The 22,884-nt window shown below is 41.0% G+C and overlaps 1 protein-coding gene across 1 annotated transcript in view; it reads left to right on the top strand.

Annotated features, from left to right (window-relative positions):
• Positions 1-22,884, top strand: part of rock2a (rho-associated, coiled-coil containing protein kinase 2a) — a 56,613-nt gene that overhangs the window by 30,335 nt on the left and 3,394 nt on the right. The window contains 27 exon segments of the mRNA XM_034205981.1: positions 130-274; positions 471-609; positions 1,727-1,818; positions 1,932-2,091; positions 2,189-2,243; positions 5,603-5,691; positions 6,200-6,248; positions 6,656-6,791; positions 7,765-7,856; positions 8,239-8,485; positions 11,974-12,080; positions 12,691-12,850; positions 15,480-15,640; positions 15,817-16,001; positions 16,092-16,161; positions 17,207-17,310; positions 17,477-17,663; positions 18,102-18,195; positions 18,284-18,378; positions 18,550-18,738; positions 18,916-19,084; positions 19,494-19,564; positions 19,673-19,761; positions 20,431-20,509; positions 20,596-20,763; positions 20,765-20,855; positions 21,550-21,763. Coding sequence (XP_034061872.1) covers positions 130-274; positions 471-609; positions 1,727-1,818; positions 1,932-2,091; positions 2,189-2,243; positions 5,603-5,691; positions 6,200-6,248; positions 6,656-6,791; positions 7,765-7,856; positions 8,239-8,485; positions 11,974-12,080; positions 12,691-12,850; positions 15,480-15,640; positions 15,817-16,001; positions 16,092-16,161; positions 17,207-17,310; positions 17,477-17,663; positions 18,102-18,195; positions 18,284-18,378; positions 18,550-18,738; positions 18,916-19,084; positions 19,494-19,564; positions 19,673-19,761; positions 20,431-20,509; positions 20,596-20,763; positions 20,765-20,855; positions 21,550-21,763 — 3,437 coding nt within the window.

The following is a 22,884-nucleotide window of genomic DNA, read 5'->3' on the forward strand; positions in this document are numbered from 1 at the left end:
TTGTGTCATCAGGTGGTATGTTTAGAATAATATCCATAGTTTCTCTTAAGATATAACACAAATATTGACTTTAGGGTTCCTTAAACCTGCAGGATTTGAAAGATCTTAATGTATGGACTTGCGTTGCAGACCGGCATGGTCCACTGTGATACGGCGGTGGGGACTCCGGACTACATCTCTCCTGAGGTGCTGAAGTCCCAGGGAGGAGACGGCTATTATGGCAGAGAGTGTGACTGGTGGTCCGTCGGCGTCTTCATCTTCGAGATGCTTGTTGGTCAGTGAACATAGAAGGAAGTCACTGATTGTACACAACAAGAGTGGAGAGGTGCTATCTGAAAATATGTTTGCGTAATAAAAGGACGGTACTTCTGTTCTTGGCCTGTTGGAATCTTCTTATTACCTAAACAAATCTGTCTATTTTCAATATTCCAGTGCAGTTTATTATCGCTAACTTGCTGTTTTGCTGTTAGGTGACACACCGTTCTACGCCGACTCTCTGGTGGGAACCTACAGTAAGATCATGGACCACAAAAACTCCCTCAACTTCCCTGATGACGTGGAGATCTCCAAAGACGCCAAGAATATCATCTGTGCCTTCCTGACTGACAGGTACACAGAGAAACAGTCTTTCACACTTCTAAATGTGCCTGTGTGACGCTCATACGGCTGTACGGAGTAGGGAGATTCAAATCCCTAATCAACATTGAATGCTGTGCAGCTTCATCTGTTCTATTTGGTTAAAAGCAGTATTTTTTATTTTTAAATTCCAGCACATTTGCAGAAAGGGACATTATGATATGGATCAAATCAATTATAATCTTTTTAATTGGTGCTTTCACAAAATAATAACCCAGTATGTAATAAAAAAGTTAGAACAATCATACACGTATTTACTGTAATGAAGCATATAAAAGCAGTAAAGCATTAGGCGGTAATTACTTATGTACATTTATTTCTCTCCTAAACATGAGATGCTACCATCTGTTAAATGAGCTAGAACTATTTATTTTCCAATTGATACAATTCCTTTTTGCAGATCTACTTAATCAAACGGACAACAGTGTTACATTTATACATTTGATTCATTTATGTTCAGCAACTCTAGGTCTCATTTGTAATACATATTAAAGGGGCCCTATCCGAGGGACTTTCTCTCCCCCTGCCTGAAACGCCTATGTTGGATTCCTTCCTTAACTTCCGTAATAGTGATATCATTATGTAACACTCACACTTCTATTGGCTGGAACTCTAAGCGGTTGTCAGTAGAGGCACAAAATACAAATATGAACCTGAGAATTAGCCGAATATGTCCTCTTTAAATTGTTGTGATTTATCAGATACATGGTAGAGAAAAGGTACAATGTATTGACATATTTTTTTGGCCATTGAAAAACCCATATTGGAAACTTAAAATGGAAAAACCACTTTTTGCTGCAGCCCTATAAGGATAATGGCAGAAGGAGGCAGTGGGTTACTTCTTGTGTACTGCATTACTCAGACATTACATAACATGTTGATGCTGTTCAGCTGCTCACAGCACACTCATGTTTACCACTGGGTGTCTTGTGTTTGGTGATGCTTTAGGCTAAACAAAGTCAACATCTGTATATTTTTACTCTGGCTTTCTCCTGGATATGTATCAGTAGGTCATGTTGTAGCCAGTTGCTCGTGATACTGTTAAACTGTAAACATGGCTCAACAACTCATTCACTCTCTTTGTTTCAAGGGAGGTGCGACTGGGCAGAAACGGCGTGGATGAAATCATGCGACACCCTTTCTTCAAGAACGACCAGTGGACCTTTGACACCATCAGAGACAGTAAGTATCAAAACAGTTCCTGAGCCAATTAAATATGCCTTTTTTTCTCCAACTCCAAAAACAATTCTGCAATTCACACTTACCATTTTCCTTTCTTTCTCTCTCCTCCTCAGCGGTGGCTCCTGTAGTCCCAGAGCTGAGCAGTGACATAGATACCAGTAATTTTGACGAGATTGAAGATGACAAAGGCGATGTAGAATCATTCCCCACACCGAAGGCCTTTGTCGGAAACCAGTTGCCATTCGTCGGCTTCACGTACTTCAAAGAGGATCAGTAAGTCATCTGTTTCTCTAGCTGTGTTTGATCATGTTCAGCCCTTAGAGAGATATTATTTGCTGTGATCTTGACTTTGTCCGTTTCCCATCTTCAGGTTACTAAACGCTTCCAACAACATCTCGGTGGCTCATGATAATTCAAAAGGAGAGGTGGGTTTCTTCACTTCCACACATTGTAACTACCAGGTGCACCTCGAGCAACTCTAGTAAAACTGTCCGTCCGGAGCTTCTCAGGAAATAAATACGCCAGGCGTCAGTTTACACGACCACACAGGCCTGTTGACATTGCGATCAATCCAGCTTCATTCTGTAAGAGGTTAGGGATTATGATGGAAATGACTAAGGAAAAGGGATTTCTTTCTTCTGATCCCCTGATTTATTTGTACTTTGTTAGAATTTCAATGTTCTTAGTCACACAGTAATACTTAAGCAGCTTTTTTTGCAAGTGGCTGGCTTTGAAGCTAATCTCTTATTAGCTTTAGCGCTAACTGAGCAGCCTAATCAATCAACTAAGAGGAGAGAGGCAACAAAGGCCATGTTTTTCGTTCAGCTCACCATATGCTGTTAGTACAATGCCACTGCAAATGTAGCTTTGTTATTTATTTGTTGTATGGGACTAAAACATTCAAGATCATAGAGTGGCGAAGTCACGCCCATCTACTTCCGGTCCATGGGACCTTATTTCGGAAAAATTATGTATTGAAGTCAATGGAGAGAGAAAACGTATCTTTCGATCCCGTTTAAATTGTGCCACTGATTACACATATGATGTTTGTCAATCTTAAAAAATCATTTCCATGTAAAAAAAGTCACAGTTTGTCGTAAAACTGTTGAAATATAAGACTATGAAAAATACGCAACTAGAAAGACTACAAATCCCAGAGTCGCGTAAGTGATGTCATAACTGATGTCACAATTGTTTTCCTCCGCTAAATATAAGAGATAGCTAAGATAAGATAACTTTAACAAGATGCCTGTGTGCTTAGTACCAGGTTGTTATCATACCAGCAATGGGTCTTGCTCATTCTTTCGCTTCCCGTCTGATGAAAGGACCAGGAGTGGCTGGATCAAGTTAGCTACCTAGCTAGTAGCAAGGACGTTAGTTAGCATTACAGCCATGTCATTTTTATTAGTCTTAACATGAAGTAACATTAAGTAACCCAAAATGTTAAACAGTAAGAGTAGTAGTCATATTTCGTGAACCCTTTGAAAAGTACTGTCACACCGGTGTGATCATTCTATAATACACCATTTAAGCCCGGGGGAGAAATGCTAACGCTACATTAGCATCGGCGATATTTTGTACTTCATGCTATCTGCACACATGGTTGACATTAAACATTAAAAAGATCAGGCAGTTCAGAGAGAATCGCAGGCAGGCAGGCAGCTTTGCATGACATTCTTATGGACGTGGTGATAGTGAGGGTAGTCAATCCCTTGTTTAGCAAGACAGTAGTGACGGCCATCCTGGTGACGTGTGTTGTTGTGGGAGACCAGAGATGTAGTTCATTGACCGTTTCACACACAAAATGTGTTACTTCACAGTTTTACGACACATTTTTTATTTTTTTACTTGCAAAATTATCTTTTAAATTGACTAACATATGTGTAATTCGTGGCGCAATTCAAACGGGATCGAAAGATAATCTTTCTCTCTCCATTGACTTCAATACATAATTTTTCCGAAATAAGGTCCCATGGAGGTCCACTGGAAGGGGAGGGACTTCGCCACTCTATTTGGGTTTTCAATAGATTTAAATTAATTCTAATCTGAATAAATGATAGTTTTTTATATTTGCTTGCCCCCAATTGCAGATATTTCAACTGAAAAACATTGCTTTATTGTGGCACATGACACATGCCTTGAATAGAGATTTGAAAAAGTGGGATTAAGAATAAAAAAAGGTTTTATTTCATATCATATATTTGTATAAATCGACACAAGCCTATCAATTACTCATCTTTTGCAATAACATTAGAAAAACGCAATTAAGCCCCTGACAGACTTTTTAGGGTTATTTATATAATACTAATATTATAATATATTTTTACAACATGCAGCAATTTACATTCATTTAATTATGATAAAACATTATATTATACACTTGTTATGGTAGTATTATTTAATTGACAACATTTCAATGAATGTGTTAAATTGATAGCCCTATAATAATAATAATAATAATAATAATTCTTATAGGTTTGAGCTCTGCAAGATGTAGTAATACAAGGTGTGTATTGTATTGCATCCTGGACACCACCCTCTCTTTCCAGGCGCACGTCAAATCTGTCACCAAATCCGCCTTCTACCACCTAAAAAACATTGCCAGAATCCGGCCTTCACTCTCTGACTCTGTGGCAGAAACCCTGGTACACGTTCATTACATCCCGTCTGGACTATTGCAATGGAGTCCTGTCCGGGGTTCCCAGCAAAACTCTGGATAGGCTCCAATACGTCCAGAACTCTGCCGCCAGGCTTCTCATCCACACCAAGCCATGGCACCATATCACCCCCACCCTCATCCACCTACATTGGCTGCCGGTCAAGTCCCGGATTCAATACAAAACACTCATCCTCACGTACAAGTCCCTCCATTCCTTCGCCCCCCAGTACTTATCGGACCTCCTCCATCCCTACACCCCTTCTCGGAGTCTGCGGTCCTCAGACACGGGCCAGCTCTCCATCCCCCGCTCTCGCCTCCGAACTGTTGGTGACAGGGCATTCAGTGTTGCGGCCCCCACCGTCTGGAATGCACTTCCTGCCGAGATCCGTAATGCTGCCTCCCTGGACATCTTCAAATCATTACTAAAAACACACCTGTTCACCCTGGCCTTCGGGCCCTAGCTCTTTTCTGGTCCCCCGGCTTCCTTTATTTATTTATTTGGTTTGCCCGTTGATTGTCTGTTCCTTTTGTACAGCGACCTTGGGTCCCTTGAAAGGCGCTATATAAATATCATTTATTATTATTATTATTATAAGGTGACTTTCGGCTCATCGTTTTTTTTTGGAAGAAACATTCACAACAACAGCCACATAGATGATATACAGTAGAGCAGTGTTTCTCAAACTTTTTCATACCAAGGACCACTTAACCAATAAAAAAAACACTCGCGGACCACCTAACTCCACAAATATTAAAAAACACATCGATTTTCTAGAACAGATTACAAATCGCCTGAAAATGGTACAAACAAGTGGAAAAATGTTTGATGAAGGTGTTGCGCTGGGCTATATCATGCAATCGAAAGTGAAACTTAACCTCGCTCCGTTGCGGAGATATTCCCACGAGAGTGCGGAAAACTTAAATGTATTTATTTATTTCAAATAAGAAATGTTACCAATATACTCACGGACCACTAGGGTGCGCTCACTGACCACCAGTGGTCCGCGGACCACACTTTGAGAAACACTGCAGTAGAGTCACAGGAAAGATGGATAACATGCAGTTATGGTTGCCAATTGATTAATAACTCTGACGTGTGATTGGTCGGTTGTTGTCCCTCCACAGTCAGCAGCACTGGAGAAGAAACTGGTCCTCATGGAGAAGCAGCTGAACAATGAAAAGCAGGCCAAAGTGGATCTGGATCACAAACACAGGTACAGGACGCGTCTCTCTATTTCCCAACCCAGTTTAGATTGAACCACGCCCACTTCCTTATCAACGTAGCTCTGCGTGACTGCATCATGGATGTATTAAAAAACGTTGCAGTACAACGCTCACATAATATCACGTCTAAAACGATACGTACCGCTCAATTGTTTACCAGACCACAAATAATTAGCTAACTACTTTTTCCCGCAGACCCTCTCCCTCACTTCCCGCCCCTCAGAGAGAACTATACTGCTTCAGATTGTTTAATGGCTTATTCTGCTGAAATCCATACTGAATGAATTATAAAAGATGAATTAACATATACTCAGCTCTGCATAACTGTGCTCTGACACTGCGTTGATGCTTACAGAAATGTGTGTGTTCAAATATAAACTGGGTTGGAAAAAGGATACAGGACGAGTACAGGACTGTAGAAACGTTACTTAAAGACAAAAGGTCAGCAACCATCACAGTCCGAGCTTAAGTAAATATTGTTCTGTTTTCTTTCCACAGAGCTGTCACAAGCCGTCTAGACAAAATTGCCAAAGAACTTGAGGAAGAGGTAAGTGAATACTCTGGAACAACCGTGGAGACACAGCCAGACACCTGTTAGTGTTGGACATCAGTTGCATATGTTTGGCTTAGTCCTATTTTTAATAATACCTGGTGAAATGACCCGATTTCCTCATTGGGGTCACTCATTTTTCCCCAAATATATGTTTAAGTCAGATTCCTCACTTTTCACTTGACAGAGTTTTGAGTGAATGCCTAACAGTTGAAATCCCATAGGGTTCAGCTGGAGCCAGTATTCTAACAACCCCATTCAAATGTCTTATGTGGATTGGATTTGTGTCGATCCTCCATTTGATTCTCAGGAAGCATTTGTCCTAAAGCGAAATATGAAATCGGAGCCTTGTAATAGCAGCCCTGTAGGACGTGTTGAATAAAGTGTTGAATGACGTGCTTTAGGTGAGCAGCCGGAAGAATCTGGAGTCCACTCTGAGGCAGCTGGAGAGAGAGAAAGCTCTGCTGCAGCACAAGAGCCTGGAGAGCAACCGCAAGGCCGAGGGCGAGGCCGACAGGAAGCGCTGCCTGGAGAACGAAGGTGAACCGAGACACACGCATATCGTACATCCTATTCAAATATACGGCAAGATGCATTCATCTTCAGCGGCTACACTTAATCAAAGGATAGGGTGGCCTGCCCAACCATTTCGTAATTGACAAAAACTAGAAAGAGCACAGAGAACACATATATCCGACAAGGACAGTGGTGCCTTCTTCTTTTCGTTGTTTATCGCCAAAGAAGAAGTGTTTTATTTGATTCCTCCTTAAATAACGCCTTGATAGCTGTTTCCGTGAATTTTCACAACCAATTCCTGCCAATTATTCTGACGTCACTTTTGTTATATAATAAATAAAGACATCTAAAATACAAATCGGATGAATACGAAACAACTAAATAAATGAACATAAAATACCTTATATATAACAATAGTAGCAAAAACATAAAAAATAGATAACAAAAAACTCAAAAAGGCTGTTAGACTGTAACTGTGAGTTTCGATGGAGGTTTATTGACCAGCTGATATCATGTGGACATTACTGCCATCACCTGGTCAAATAACTCTTTTTAGAATCAAAGATGGGAAATAAAGAATCTATTGCATTGTCTGAAAAATATAATGACTCCTTCAAAACACTTCATTATGCTTCAAAACCTAATTGTGACATTTGCTAATTACTCTCAAAATGTTTGAGTGATTTCTCCCCGCAGCAGTAAACCCTGGAAATGCTTCTTATATACACCGCTTTGTTTAGGACTCCTTGTTTGTTGACTGACTCCCTACTGCGCTGAACAACAATGTCCGTTTTTTCCAGCTGAATACTTTTGTATCACACACAGCTTTTTAGTTTCTATAACCTTTAACACAATTTGATGTAACTGTTTCTTTTCTCTGTGACACCCAAACGTCTCACTGTTTAAAACTCAGTAATAAAGGAATAATACTGGAGAATTGTTCGGCTACATATAAAGGAAAGGAATGAACCATAATGCATCCCTGTGTGTTGTGCAGTGAACGGCCTTAGAGACCATCTGGATGACATGAAGAGGAGGAACCAGAACTCACACATTTCCAATGAGAAGAACATCCACCTGCAGAAACAGGTCTGTTATAATCTGCCTGTTTACAGTGGCACTGACGTTAAATGTACCTAGTATTGTAAAAACACACAAACAATTGTTGATGGGTTGGAATTGGATGAAGTAATGGTCATTTGAATATTTCATTTTTTTTCTCACACTTTAAGGTTTCCAGATTATTCCAATTAACGCTCACCGCCTTACATTTACACATGTATTTACTTAGAGTTACAAGTTTACAACCATTGTGGAACAGTAAAAAAAAGAAATGGTATTATGGAATAAATAATGTATTTCTATTCACAATAATGTGCTTGATTGAAAATGTTTATCCAACAGATCTGAGGAAGTACTGTAACAAGTAGCCAAACTAAACTGATCTCTACACACGTTTCCTCCCCTTCAGCTGGATGAAGCCAACACGTTGTTAAGGGCAGAGTCGGAGGCGGCGGCCAGGCTCCGGAAGACGCAGGCGGACAGCAGCAAGCAGCTGCAGCAGCTGGAGGCCAACGTGCGTGAGCTGCAGGACAAGAGCTGCATGCTGGAGCGCAGCAAGCTGAGCCTGGAGAAGGAGTGCATCAGCCTGCAGGCGGCGCTGGAGACAGAGAGGAGGGAGCACTGCCAGGGCTCAGAGACCATCAGTGACCTCATGGGTGGGTGGCACACACACCACAACACACACTCACAGACACACACACCTTTTAAGGATGTAAACAATCTGGTTTTTAGACTCGCCGGTATATTGCACGCACACCTTCACTCAATCCTGAGGGTTTCCTCAGCTCAGAGCCTGAGCCCAAACATTGATGACCTTGCACCCAAGATGAGATGCCAAGTATCTGCTTGAACTAGCATCACAGAGCAGCACACTGACTTTACATGGATGTTTCCTTCTGCACTTTCTCTCTCACGGCAACAGGGCATGTTTGTTTTCTCTTTGAGGGAAATAGTTTTGTTGAAGCTGTTGTTGGCCTGTGGGAAAATGTAATCTTAAGAAATGACTCGGGGAAAAGCTGCAGATAGAGCCATAAGAAATGAATGCAACTGATTATTTAATGTTTAATGTTGTTTTTATAGGCAATAATTTAAGCTTTGTTGGTTCCAGGTTTAATATGTGCAATAAGTTCATTTCAATAATTTGTTCAATAAACATTGAACCAGTCCGGCCCTCGACTAGCACCCATTTTTTAAATTTTGGCCCTCTGTGTATTTGAGTTTGACCCCCCTGCTCTAGAGCCTCTGTCTGGAGCCAGTGAACTACCGGGTTTTCTAGAATCTAGAATACCCTGGAACCGAGGGGAACTCTGAAAGAATACGCCCATTGGCTACAAATCAATATATGATTGGTTGATCAAACTGTCAGTCCAAACGTACGCTCTCATTCAGTGCAACGGCCAGGGCCTTCGATCAAGGATGTAGAATACCTTGGTTGAAGGATATTCTACCCAGAGACCCAGAACAAGATCTGATTGGTTGCTTTCTTTTCTAACACAAAACGATTGAAATGCGTAGCATGGTCCGAGAAGGACAAACAAATCAACGTGACACTGTAATATCACAGATCATCAACACAGATACGATTCTCATTTATTCATTTTATATACATTTTATTTATATAATTAAATCGATTTTTTGTTTGTTTTATCTGAGTGTTCCAGGGTATTCTCTGAATACCTTGAAGGCCCTGACGGTTCGCCACTGATATATATATATATAGAGCACTTTTCCAGTTTTAGAGACCCTTCAATGCACTTTTACATATACAAGTGACATCAGGAGCAATTTGGGGTTACATATCTTGCCCATTGACGTGTGGTCCAAACCACCTACTTTACAAATGGACGACCGCTCAACTGAGCCAGAAATATCTCTATTTATAGATTTGGGGGCTTCAACAACCAAACCAAATTCCATTCCTAAATATAACATTTTAACACTTCAAAGATGTATTCATCAGATTCTCTTCCAAATACTTTTGTAAATTCTTATGAAACACTCTTTACATGGGCATAAATCAGATCCACCACATGGCAAAATACGTCACTTTTAGAGCTGGTTATTACTCCCGTTATTTCCTTCTCAGTGGTGAATAGCATCATGCCAAAGGGTAGAGTTTTCATTAAAGCGAAATAACCATCTGCTGACAAGTACCATGACATTTATAAAACTATTTTTTTTAAAGCAAGTCTGGCGCAGTGCTTGCTCCACAAAAACGCACTGGGGCAACATGGAATCCCTCCAAGCCAACAACCAGCATCTCTGATCTGTTTTATTAGTATTTTCTTGTCTAGCTTAGCTAAAAACACAGCATCCTCAGTTGTTTACGACCGAGCCTGTTTGACAACAACATGTCCATCACTTCACCTGTTTCTCCTCTGCCGGCTACATGTGTCTGGAGAGGCTCCTGGACCTTGAGATCAAAAGATGTTAATGATCTTGAATATAGATTGCACTCAATATTGGGTAAAACCATAATCTGTTTTAGAATTCTGCCTAAAGCGCATAGTTACCTGTGTTTTTATGAAGTAGAAATGTTATTACACACCTTGGATAACAAAAGTGGTGTCTCAGCAGCTCACATGGCAGATGAACACAGACATAGAAGGCAAAAAAGGGTTTGCATCCATTCAGCAAACAACACAATCCATTTCTGCAAATGCATCTGATATTTCCAGATACAAGGCTTAAGCCACACTGGGTAGACACATCTCTGTATAGAGAGCATGTCCTACTCCCTTCTTACTGTCCTTGAATAACAACAGACAGTGTCTCCATTGCAGCTGGTCAGCAGTAGCAGATGTGCATTTAAGTAAGTGTACGAGGGAGTGTTTAAACAGAGGCTAATCATTTAACCTGAATCTGATTAAGGTACTTCTGGGCCCATTGAGACTGTCATGTAAAATGTTTATCTGATTGCTGTAATTGAGGTGAGGTCAAACTCAAACCCAGTGCCGTTCACACACCCAGGTTCCTGCTCAGCGTCCGCTTGTTCCAACAAGGAAAGACCTCGGTTCACTTTCTGTTTGGTCAAAGTGCAGTTGTTGGGATGCAGTGACCAGACGTTACACATTAAACAATGTTATTGAATCTGAGATGAAGTGCTTTCCCCCAATGAATCAGCAAATTGGAGAAAAGGCATTCATTTGAATCACGTTAATATTCAAATTCTAAAGATTGCCTTAAGAGAATAACTTTGAATATCAGGCAATTTTGTATGTATGAACAAACGTTGGAAACGCCTTGTTTGGACTCTTTTGTTTACTTCCATAACGAAGTGACATCATTATTTTACCTCTGTGCTTCTATTGGCTAGCTCTCATCACATTGTACACGACGTCGGGATATCTCTAAGAGGTGGACCAATCACAACAGTGCCCACCAGCTAACCAATCAGTATGCATGTTATCCATATATGAACTTCATTTAGTTCCAGCACACCACCGGTAGCCTAAATGAATTATACATCAACATATGAAATCATTTTAAACCCAATTATTTGATACTTAAATGATAAACGCAGACTCAAAGCTGACCAGCCCTTTATAATACCATTGATATGAATAAATGAGCCAAACTTTATTGTAGTACACATTTCAGCACAGGGACAAAAGCGCATTGCACACCTGCGGTTCTGTCCATATGGAAGTATCAACAGTGATTGTTTGACGAATGAGAATTTGTGTAGATAAGAACATATATACTGTATATTCTTTTTAGAAACACAGACAATATATATTCAGTATGTGATAAAGTAAGTGGTGTTCAAAGAACCCAAATCATCATTTCATAATATGTCAATTGATTGAAGAAGTGAATTGAATAATTGTCCATCACAAATGAAGACCTTAAAAGCGTCATGTTTCTCAATGGCACGGATATTATGGGAATATCCAAGGGGAAGGTTATATATACCTTTCCAGAACTAACAATGCTATATTCACTTTGTATTGCCGTACATTTTCTAAAAGGTTAAAGTCTGGCAGGATGATAAATCATAAGCCCATATGTGTCTCGCTGGGAGTGATCATTATATGGTGAATTCAGAAAAAGTGTTAAGTTTGTTGTAGGTTCTGTGCATGTGTTGAGGAGGTATTATTCTAATACTTTAACTGATCCAAGGACTCTTGTTTTTGTCCTGCAGCACGTATCTCCTGCCTCGAGGAGGAGGCCCGTCAGCAGAGACAAACTCTGTCCAAAACTGAGGCTGAGAAGAGACAGCTTCAGGAGAAACACACCGACCTGGAGAAGGTAAACCAGAAAAGCCTGCTTTTATTTGCCTTATATGGACTTTATTTTTAACTTTTTTGTATTTACAACCTGGCAGGGTTAATGAATGTTGCATGAATACCTCAGGGTTGATTTCTTTATCTAAAACATTGACATAATTAATTAAAGCAGTGTGTTCGCTCGTTCCCCTGCCTTCTTAGTTTGCTGCAGTATCACAACAGAGGTCAATAGATAATCCACAGGCTGATTTATTACACTGTTTTAAAGCCTTGTTCTTTAGACATTATTGTACAACTGACATTTCTAAAAAGGTTTCTGTTAACCTTACTTAATCGCCACCATGTTTAGCATTGTAAGTGTTTCCATGGATCAGCTGCTGATGTCTGTTTGGTTGCCTTAATAATCAAAAGGGTATAATGTACTTTAATCATTCAGTGCTTTCATTATTTGGTAAAGATTTCAGATGACATTCATTTAGGGCTCATTATCTGAGCTTTACTTTGCTCCCAGAAGTTTGAAGTTAAGCTTATGGGGATGTTGGCATTATTATGCTATCCAATGTGTGGCTCTTACCTGAGTTTTGCTCATTTGGCTGATCACAACGTCTCTTTTTTTCGTGTTCTTTGCGCAGGAGAAGAGCAACAAGGAGATCGATCTGACCTACCAGCTGAAGGTGCTGCAGCAGGAGCTGGAGCAGGAGGAGGCCTCTCATAAGACCACCAGGGCCATGCTGGCAGACAAGAGCAAGATCAAAGTGACCATCGAGGGCGCCAAGTCAGAGTCCATGAAGGGTGAGGGCCCTCTCCCGACATCATTGTTGACCTCCTAGTTTGGTCAATCACACAGAAGATCTTTTAAAGGATAATCAATGAATTTAACATCAGTGAAGTCATTTGGCACCTGTGGACACTGAGGCCGATGCCATGCGCATCTCGATACGTTGCCAACGATACATTAACGATACATTTGAAGCACCATGCGATGCAATACGATTCACCCCTGTTGCGATACAGTTTGATACGATTTGATTCAACATTATGCGATTCGGGGCGATACGATGCGATTCAACACGATGCAAAATAATGATACTTCAATATGGTACGACAGAGGATTTTGTTTTATTCCTCATATGCAGCAAATCATACATTAACAAAAAAGTGCTTTACATATTTGGTTCTCTCTACTAGTACTGCGTTTCTTTTTTACCTTAAACAAAACAAACATTTGGACCTTTCACAAACAGGCCTTTTCACAAGTGTAGTAGTATTCTCTGTCTCCAGAGTACAGTTCAATTGTATAACACCTCACAGTTAAACAATGTAAGGATGCATTGCTCATGATTAACAATGTGCAAATAACAGCTACCATAGAGCAATGCCCATACAGCTGCCAGCCTGATGTGCTGAACACTCATTCATAGGCTAACTCACCAGTGAGCAGAAAGCGGTGGGTTCTATATGAACAATAAAGAATACAAATAACCTTTCACAAACAGATATTTCATAACTGCTTCCAGTAAGGAAGACATGTAAATTATTATTGGCCGTCACAGGCTGCTGTAAACTAAACACCACTCTCTCTGACAGAACACCTCACTGAGTGATTTAACTCATACGTCTAACTTTCAGGTTTATCTTTTCAGCCGCAGACCCCATGTCGCCTCTTTATGTGCGTCGCTAAGTTCCTCGTACTACTTGTACTCAGGTTCTGGTCCAGGCTCTCGTCATCTCACGCCGAGACTACTGCAACTCCCTCCTGGCTGGTCTACCTGCATGTGCCATCCGACCTCTGCAGCTCATCCAGAATGCAGCGGCTCGTCTGGTCTTCAACCTTCCTAAATTCTCCCACACCACTCCGCTCCTCCGCTCCCTTCACTGGCTTCCGGTAACTGCTAGAATCCACTTCAAGACACTGGTACTTGCTTACCATGCTGCGAATGGATCTGGCCCTTCCTACATCCAGGACATGGTTAAACCGTACACCCCATCACGTGCACTCCGCTCTGCATCAGCCAAACGACTCGCTGCACCCTCGCTGCGAGGGGGACCCAAGTTCCCATCGGCAAAAACACGTGGGTTTGCTATCCTGGCTCCAAGATGGTGGAATGAGCTCCCCATTGACATCAGGACGGCAGATAGCTTACACACCTTCCGGCGCAGACTGAAAACTCATCTCTTTCGACTCCACTTCGAGCGTTAGAACTATTAACAAAGCACTTATATACTAATAAAGGACTGGCTTATCTAAAGCCAGTTGAGTAGCACTTGAAATGTTTTTGCTCTATGAAACCTGATGTACTTATATGATTCTGTTTTCTTCAAGTTTGTATTTTGTTGGTCGAACGCTCTTATTGTAAGTCGCTTTGGATAAAAGCGTCAGCTAAATGTAATGTAATAATAATGTAATGTACTTTAAAGCGGCTCGGCATCGTTTACAATTTGCGAGCGATTTTTCAAGTTGTCCGTCTTTCTTGAAAAATCCGAAGTGTTGCCAAACGTTTGATTTGTAGGTATTTTTCGGTGCGCTGTGTTTCTCTTTCTCCTCGACTTCCATGTATGTTGATAACTGAGACTCTCGGCCTCCATTGTGCGAAGCAAAGAGCAAAGATCGTCTGAGTGCTGACAGGATGAGAGGATTTTATATGAATGAATCGTTTTTTTACCGATGCAAAGACGCTACAATCGATGCATCGCGCGTTCAACCCAAACTGTAGCCGATGTGCACTCTTTCAACCGGTGCACTCGCATTTTGAACGTTTATGCCGGTGCACCGATGAGAATCGTGAATCTTAACATCCCTAGTGGACACGTCTGACGACACCTTCTTCCCTCGATACATTGCTTTGAGTCACATGATAATTAATTAATAATAATAATTCATTGCATGTATTCGAGCGCTTTTCCAAATGCTCAAAGCGCTTAACGTACATACAAAGTCTATTTCTTAAAATAGTATATATATTATAATTGTATAACAATTTACATACTCAGTAATATTGATTTAAGGTTTCCTTTTTTCAGGGTCATTTAACATGATTGTATCTCTAAGGGATAGTTTGGAGCAACAGCATTTGATACCGGTCCAGTTTGCTGCACATCCACTAAAAGTGATGTTGTTGTTGTTGTTGTGTCCTGGTATAGAGACTGAAGCTTAGTGTGGTCTAAAAGACTTTTCAATGACATTGCTAAATAATTAGCTAAATATGTCAATGTTGATACGACACATGATGTCAGAACAAGACTTTGTTAATGTAACAATATTACAACAAGCGACAACCGAGCTTCTTTTAATGTTCTCAGACACAAATGGTCCCATTTGAAACCTAGAATAATGGGGGAAAGGGTTCCGGGGCGAAAAATACAAAAGTGATTCTTTAACATGACTTTAACATGTGGTTAACATATTGATATGATCAAACAGAGATGGAGCAGAAGCTGGCGGAGGAGCGAGCGGCTAAGATTCGTCTGGAGAACCGGATCCTGGATCTGGAGAAGCACAGCAGCATGATGGACTGTGACTACAAGCAGGCTCTGCAGAAGCTGGACGAGCTGCGCAGACACAAGGACCGGCTCACTGAGGAGGTGAGGGACTGTTTGTATCCTCTGCAGTTTGTGTTTGGATATGAAACAAGTCTGGCAGCTTATGTAACAATGTGCCAATTGTTAGCTGTAGAGGGAATTTAGTTGATGGAAAACAGGAAGTACAGAGATCTAACTAATATCCTCTCATTCCCTTTGTGTTTTCTCCATTCTCTCAGGTGAAGAACCTGACGCTGAAGATCGAGCAGGAGACCCAGAAGCGGAACCTGACCCAGAACGACCTGAAGGCTCAGAACCAGCAGCTGAACTCTCTGCGATCCTCCGAGAAGCAGCTCAAGCAGGAAATGAACCACCTGCTGGACATCAAACGCAGCCTGGAGAAACAGAACCAGGAGCTGCGCAAGTCCGTTCACTTTTATCTCCTTTCAAGCATTCATACTCAAAGCTTCATATTTGAGGATGATGAGTAATGTTCTTCTTTTTGTGACGGCAGAGAAAGACAGGACACAGACGGGCAAATGAAGGAGTTACAGGACCAGTTGGAAGCCGAGCAGTATTTCTCTGTGAGTCTTTATTCTGCTGTGTGATGAATCATGTGGATGTGAAAGTGCAACACATAATGTTCTGCATCTTGCATGCAGCGTGTGTGGGCTGTAGTCTGCAACCATAGCACCATCGCCTTATTTCACTAGCTAATGCATGCTGCTATTTGTATTAAATAGCTAAGGATTTCTTCCTATATGTGCTACATATGAATATCATGCTTTATAGAACCCAAATTACATGTTTTCCTTGATTATATTTTTCATTTTATCCAATCCAACTTTATTTATATAGCACTTTAAAACCTTCAGACCAAAGTGCTGTACAGAGAGATAAGCTCACACAACATAATATAAATACATTTAAAATACAAGATACAAACACAAAACAAACCAGAATAAATGTAATAATTAAAAAATAAATAACAGCCATATAATAAAATCAATAGACCACTGAAAGCAAATAAAAGCAACATGGCTTATAGTTTTATATGGAAGCCATCAGAGGCCCATGAGAGAAAAAACCATTCTGGTTATTTATATTCTGCATTAAACAAGAACTTGAGTCCATCGTGTAACTGTGCCAGATTGATCCACACAGGCTCATTTTTACCTGCAGTCCCACACATTATCAAAGTCAAAAACACGTGAGCACAATTGCATTGCATATTAAAGCACGTATCTGTTTTATTAAACTCTAAATCGTTTTCTCCTTTGATTATGATTTAACGACAAGTGAAACAAATGATTTGCTTCTGCCTTTTGTGGCCAACATGTGTATTACAACAACAAATACTTGTTAAAAACAATTCAACTCATTTCAAAACATTATCCTGGCTTTTTTCCGCTTTTCTTTTTCACCTGATTTGTTTTCTCTCGTCTCTCAGGGTTTCCGTAGAATATACTTTATTCTCATTGTTACTTAGGAAAGGCTTTTATAAAACGTTGTATTGCTTCTCTAGTGCTCCCAGTGGCAAAGCCCAGTAGTAGACTGCTGTATTCATAATGTGCTCAGACACAAGGGGTTGCATCACATCGCGTGTATCTGTGTGTGTGTATTTTCCAGACCCTGTATAAGACCCAGGTTCGGGAACTAAAGGAGGATTGTGAGGAGAGGAACAAACTCTACAAAGACGTGCAGCAGTCTCTGCAGGAGCTACAGGAGGAGAGGTACAAAATAAAGATGTCTCTTTTTTATACACTTTAAAAGTTCATGACAAAACCTCATCTGCTTTTTTGAAACCAAAAGAGGAAGTAGCCATCAGTTAATATAAGTCTTGATTTTTGGGATTCACTTGTTCAGCCTCTCATTAGTTTGTTTGAAAATGTCTTTCAGGGATTCGTTGGCTGCTCAGCTGGAGATCACCCTGACGAAGGCGGACTCGGAGCAGCTGGCGCGCTCCATCGCTGAGGAGCAGTACTCGGACCTGGAGAAGGAGAAGATCATGAAGGAGCTGGAGCTGAAGGAGATGATGGCCCGCCATCGCCAGGAGCTCTCAGACAAGGACATCACTATCAATTCTGTGAGTTGCATACACCCACAGTTGAATGAAAAGCAGTTGTTTATCACAGTAAGCAATGTGTATAGCTCGCCTTGTTACTGAAGTATCACAATCAAGTTCAAGTCCAGCACATTTTAAAATAGGCTCAGTTTAACCAAAGCTTGTAATTGTAAGGGAATGCACTGGCAATCAATAAACAAGTTATAACAAGAAAATGATAAAACCCCCTGCCAAAATGGTTATTCGTTTATAAAAGTTGTACATGTTTTAGTTATGCTCACTTCAAAGCCACTAGACTCTACTGACAAAACCATGAATTGAACGCTCCATAACACGTGAGATGCTGGTCCAACGCTGCCTTGATTGATACGTTTTATTGTCTTATTGTGAAACTTCCAAGCTAGCCCTTTAAAACACAAATACGTAGTGAATATGACAATATTTCCCCGCCCGGTGCAGCTGGAGGAAGCCAACAGGACCCTGACCAGCGATGTCGCCAACCTAGCCAATGAGAAGGAGGAGCTGAACAACAAGCTGAGCGAGGCAATAGAAGGTCAATAAAACGTTTTGCACCAAACTTAATTTGTATTAAAAGCAATATATTGTCAGGGATAACGTTACTTTGTTTTTTCATCTTTCAGAATCAGAGAAGTCGAAGGATTGGGAGCAGCAGATCAGCCAGATGAAGCAGGCCTTTGAGAAGCAGCTGCAGTCAGAGAAGACGCTGAAAACTCAGGTAACACTGTTTCAAACTTTGTTTCTACATGAACTTGGTTCATTTCTTGTTATACACTTAGACGTCAGCTTGAGGGGTTTTGATTAAGAATGAAAAGAGACGTCACAAAATGTCTGTACAACTCTGAAAACAGGCTTAAGCTTGAACTGTTTTACTCGTGTCCTCCTACAGGCCGTCAATAAGCTGGCAGAGATCATGAACAGGAAGGACCGTGGCGGAGGCAGTCGCCGTGGTAATGACACAGACTTGAAGAGGAAGGAGAAGGAGAACAGGAAGCTGCAGCTGGAGCTGAGGTCGGAGAAGGAAAAACTCAACAGCAGCATCATCAAGTACCAGAGGGAGATCAACGAGATGCAGGCGGTCAGTTTCCCTCTGTTCTGACCTCCGAGAATAATCACTTATCATTAATAATGACATTTTAGGCAACTGTCCAACTGTGTAGGATAATAAGCTTTCTATAGACTAGAGCAGCGTGTCTACTGTGTTTCTTGTCCTCCTTCCGTATCTTTGACTGTTCCTTCTGTTCTTCATGCGCAGCAACTGTCAGAGGAGAGTCAGATGCGCATCGAGCTGCAGATGGCTCTGGACAGTAAGGACAGCGACATCGAGCAGCTGAGGAACCTCCTGCAGACGCTCAGTGTCCAGTCCATGGACTCGGCCAGCATCAGCAGCGGGCCGGACTTTGATACAGATGATGCGTACGGAGGTGAGAGCTCTGAGACTGGGGAGTGTAACTGTGGCTCCTATCCAACTTCATGTTCATTTGAGGGCTGTACCGAATAGTTACAATATTCCTTTAGTTCGAATGGCATTTACATTCAAACTCAGCTGGTGTTTCTGCACAGTTGAACATGCATATTAGGCTCCTGTTACATGGACAAATGTGTACAACTAGTGTTTGCTGTGTGGATTAGTTTCAGACTCGTGGATTCAAATGACTCCAGAACAGAGTCTAGAAATCGAACACATTGAAAAAAGATAGATATAATCATTGAGAAAATGAATAACATGTTTTCAACTAACAAAATATTCTGCTACCTCGATCCATATTTAATGGCCTTTCTGAAACAGGCAGACGATCACTGTGCTCACACACATCTCTCCTTCTCTCTCAGAAACGAGGCTGGAGGGCTGGCTCTCCCTCCCTGTGAGGAACAACACCAAGAAGTTTGGCTGGGAGAGGAAGGTATGCAGAGAGGCTGCTCACATAACCTACATCACTCTGATGCATCCTAACAAGTTCTCCATGATTTAACACAACCTCCCCAATGTGTGTTCTGTCCTTCTGCTGCAGTATGTCGTCGTGAGCAGCAAGAAGATCCTCTTCTACAACAACGAGCTGGACAAGGAGCACTCCATCCCCTACATGGTGCTGGATATAGAGTGAGTCACACTGTGATGAGTCAAGTACTTCCATGTAGTGTTGCATTGAGGTGCAGCTGACATTTCATTGCAGCTAAAAGCTATAAAACATTTAGTGTTTTATTTATATATTATTCAACTGTGCATTACTTCTAATGAATTGGCTTATTTAAAGTGTATATATGAAAATATGAAGATAAGTAAATACAGATATTAGGATTATAGCTGTATATTTTGAGCAATAATCTGGTTTTCACCAGAGTAAATATTGTACACGTTTTTTATTATTTATTGTTTTTATATATTGTAGTACATTGTGCAATTTTTTTCTTTTTTTCCTTTGAAAACTTTAAATTAAACATGTTTCAAGAATTCATTCCTTCCAAACAACCCAAAAAATAATAATAAATAAATACAAAAAAACGTAAAAATAAATATTAAACATATAATACATTTAAAAAAGTGTTAAAAAGAAACACCGAAATAAATAGAACGGGCAGTTGATAATAAATAAAACGGGTATAATCACATAATACTGCATCCACACTCGTTGGCAAAACAAACAACAATTATTTATCCATTTTATTTGACTATATTCTGAAATGGAGCAGCTGTCACCAAACTCAATTTCCCCCCCGGATCAGTAAAGTATTCAGATTTAGAATTATGAAACACTGTTTCTTCACACAGCAAACTCTTCCATGTGAGGCCTGTCACTCAAACAGACGTGTACCGTGCTGACGCCAAAGAGATCCCGAGGATATTCCAGGTCTGTGATCTATGGATTTCTTTTTTCTTTGTGCTGAAAGAATCAAATATGTCAAACATTCTGAGTATCCCCATTCATCTTTCCAGATTCTTTATGCCAATGAGGGCGAGAGCAAAAAGGAGGCCGAGGACCCGCTGCCCAGCGGAGAGAAGTCCAGCTACATCTGCCACAAGGGCCACGAGTTCATCCCCACCCTCTACCACTTCCCCACCAACTGTGAGGCGTGCACCAAGCCGCTGTGGAACATGTTCAAACCCCCCCCCCGCTCTGGAGTGCCGGCGCTGCCACATCAAGTGCCACAAAGACCACATGGACAAGAAGGAGGAGATCATCGCTCCGTGCAAAGGTAGGACGCTCCACACATCTATCGTATAACAGCTGTTGGTGCAGGTTAAGTGCAACTCTAAGATATACAAAAAAGAATACATTTGAATTAAAACCAGTGTTGTTACTTCCACAAACTCTGTTGAACATTTTACAGGTAATAAAACTGTTCTTTAAAAGTTGTTGACATCGTTAAACAAGTAAGTATGGCTGGGAAATATATCAATATTGTATCGCTATCTTGATACGAGACCAGATACCTTAGATTTAGTATGTTGTAATATTGCATCATTGTTATCTTCTCCTGGTTACAGTAAAGTGTGTTTTTGTGATCTTTCTACACTTTGATATTCTTATTTTCTCCATCCAGTCATTATATAACCATTACTGATCATTTGTTATCAAAATTCTCATTGTGTAAATATTTGGTGAAACCACCTATCCACCTAATAATAATGTTGTAATATCGATATCTAGGTATGTAGTAAAAACAGTGGTCATATTTAATTCACGCCATATTTCCCAGATCCTAACCCTGCATATAAAACTAAGTACACCATAAGGAAACTAATGCACATTACTACTCTTTACACTTTCTGTTTGGATGCAAACTGCATCTCGTTGTATTAGTTGAATCTGAAGTCCAACATGAGAAAACGAGGACAAAAAGCCCAGCAGCCCTACTAACTGAAAAGCACTCTTCTCTCCCCCTCCAGTGCACTGCGACGTGTCCTCAGCCAAGAACATGCTGCTGCTGGCCCTGACGCAGGAGGAGCAGCAGAAGTGGGTGAGCCGACTGGTCAAGAAGATTCCCAAGAAGCCCCCCCCACCTGAGCAGTTTGCACGCTCCTCGCCACGCGCCTCCATGAAGGTCCAGCCCAGCCAGTCCATGAGGAGGCCCAGCCGACAGCTCCCCATCAGCAAGAGCAGGTAGCACAGCACCAGAGGGCATGTCGCTTTGAGCTTCACGGACCAGCTTTAGAGACAAACAAGTATTTCAGTCATTTGTATTAAGTTGGTATATGCAGGAGGCATGGAATAGGTTCTGGGTTTGACTACACGCCATTGGAAAAGGACATTGTTGAAATGGACTATCTGTATACAGGTTAGAGTTTGTGTTAATGCTTTCTTTGCTAATGCTAACAGATGAACGGGGAGTAGGTTTTGGTTCCCAAACACTCACGCTTCTATTGGCTAGCTCTACAACACATTGTTCGTGATAGGCTAACGAGCGGGACATCTCTAAGCGGTTGACCAATCAAAACAGAGCCAGCCAGCTATCCAATCAGAGCAGACTGGGCTCTGGTTTCAGACAGAGGGTGAAAAAGGTGCTGCAGCACAGGCAGTATGAGAAAGAGCTTTTTGAACATTAAAGCATGCAGACATGTCCCAGTAGAGACGCTTCATTCTAATATACACCTGAAAATGAGCGTATTACACATGCATACATCAACACACAAACTTTGTTGATGGATTAGAGAAAATGTAAAAATGATTTTGAAGAAACGCACGGCATAATCCAAAGCCACGTAGAAGTTATTGCCGGCCCTTCATGGCCGCTGTAGCTAATTCCCCTGGTGCAGCTGTTGTTCCAAAGGTTTCCCTCCTGACTCATTGTGTTAGACACTACAATAGTATAAAGTATTTGAAAGATGCTCATTGTTCTCGACTCTAGTGCACCCACAGTCATCACAAAAGAAAAGAGGATATGTCTATACTTGAGGGACAGTTATATGAATGCAGTGGAGCCTTTCTTTAGAGGAGTATAAACGTCTTTTTGTATCAACATTTTAGAAGTGAGGTTTTTTTGGTAGTGTGAGTTGTGGAGCTTTGGTCTCTGTATACACGATGCTTCTCCCATCTGCTCAGTCTTGTGTGACTCAGCATAACTTACATAACCCAAACATCTCTTTGAATGAGAACAGTAGGCAAACCTAACACCTAACAAGAATAGTTATCCTTTTTCTTGATGCTAGTTTTTATGAGCAGGCCATCAAAAACTAATCCTCCCTTTCAGATTGGAGGACTTTGGTCTCCAGGACTGGCACTGG

This window comes from Gymnodraco acuticeps, unplaced genomic scaffold (genome assembly GCF_902827175.1).
Source record: "Gymnodraco acuticeps unplaced genomic scaffold, fGymAcu1.1, whole genome shotgun sequence".
Classification (NCBI taxonomy): domain Eukaryota; kingdom Metazoa; phylum Chordata; class Actinopteri; order Perciformes; family Bathydraconidae; genus Gymnodraco; species Gymnodraco acuticeps.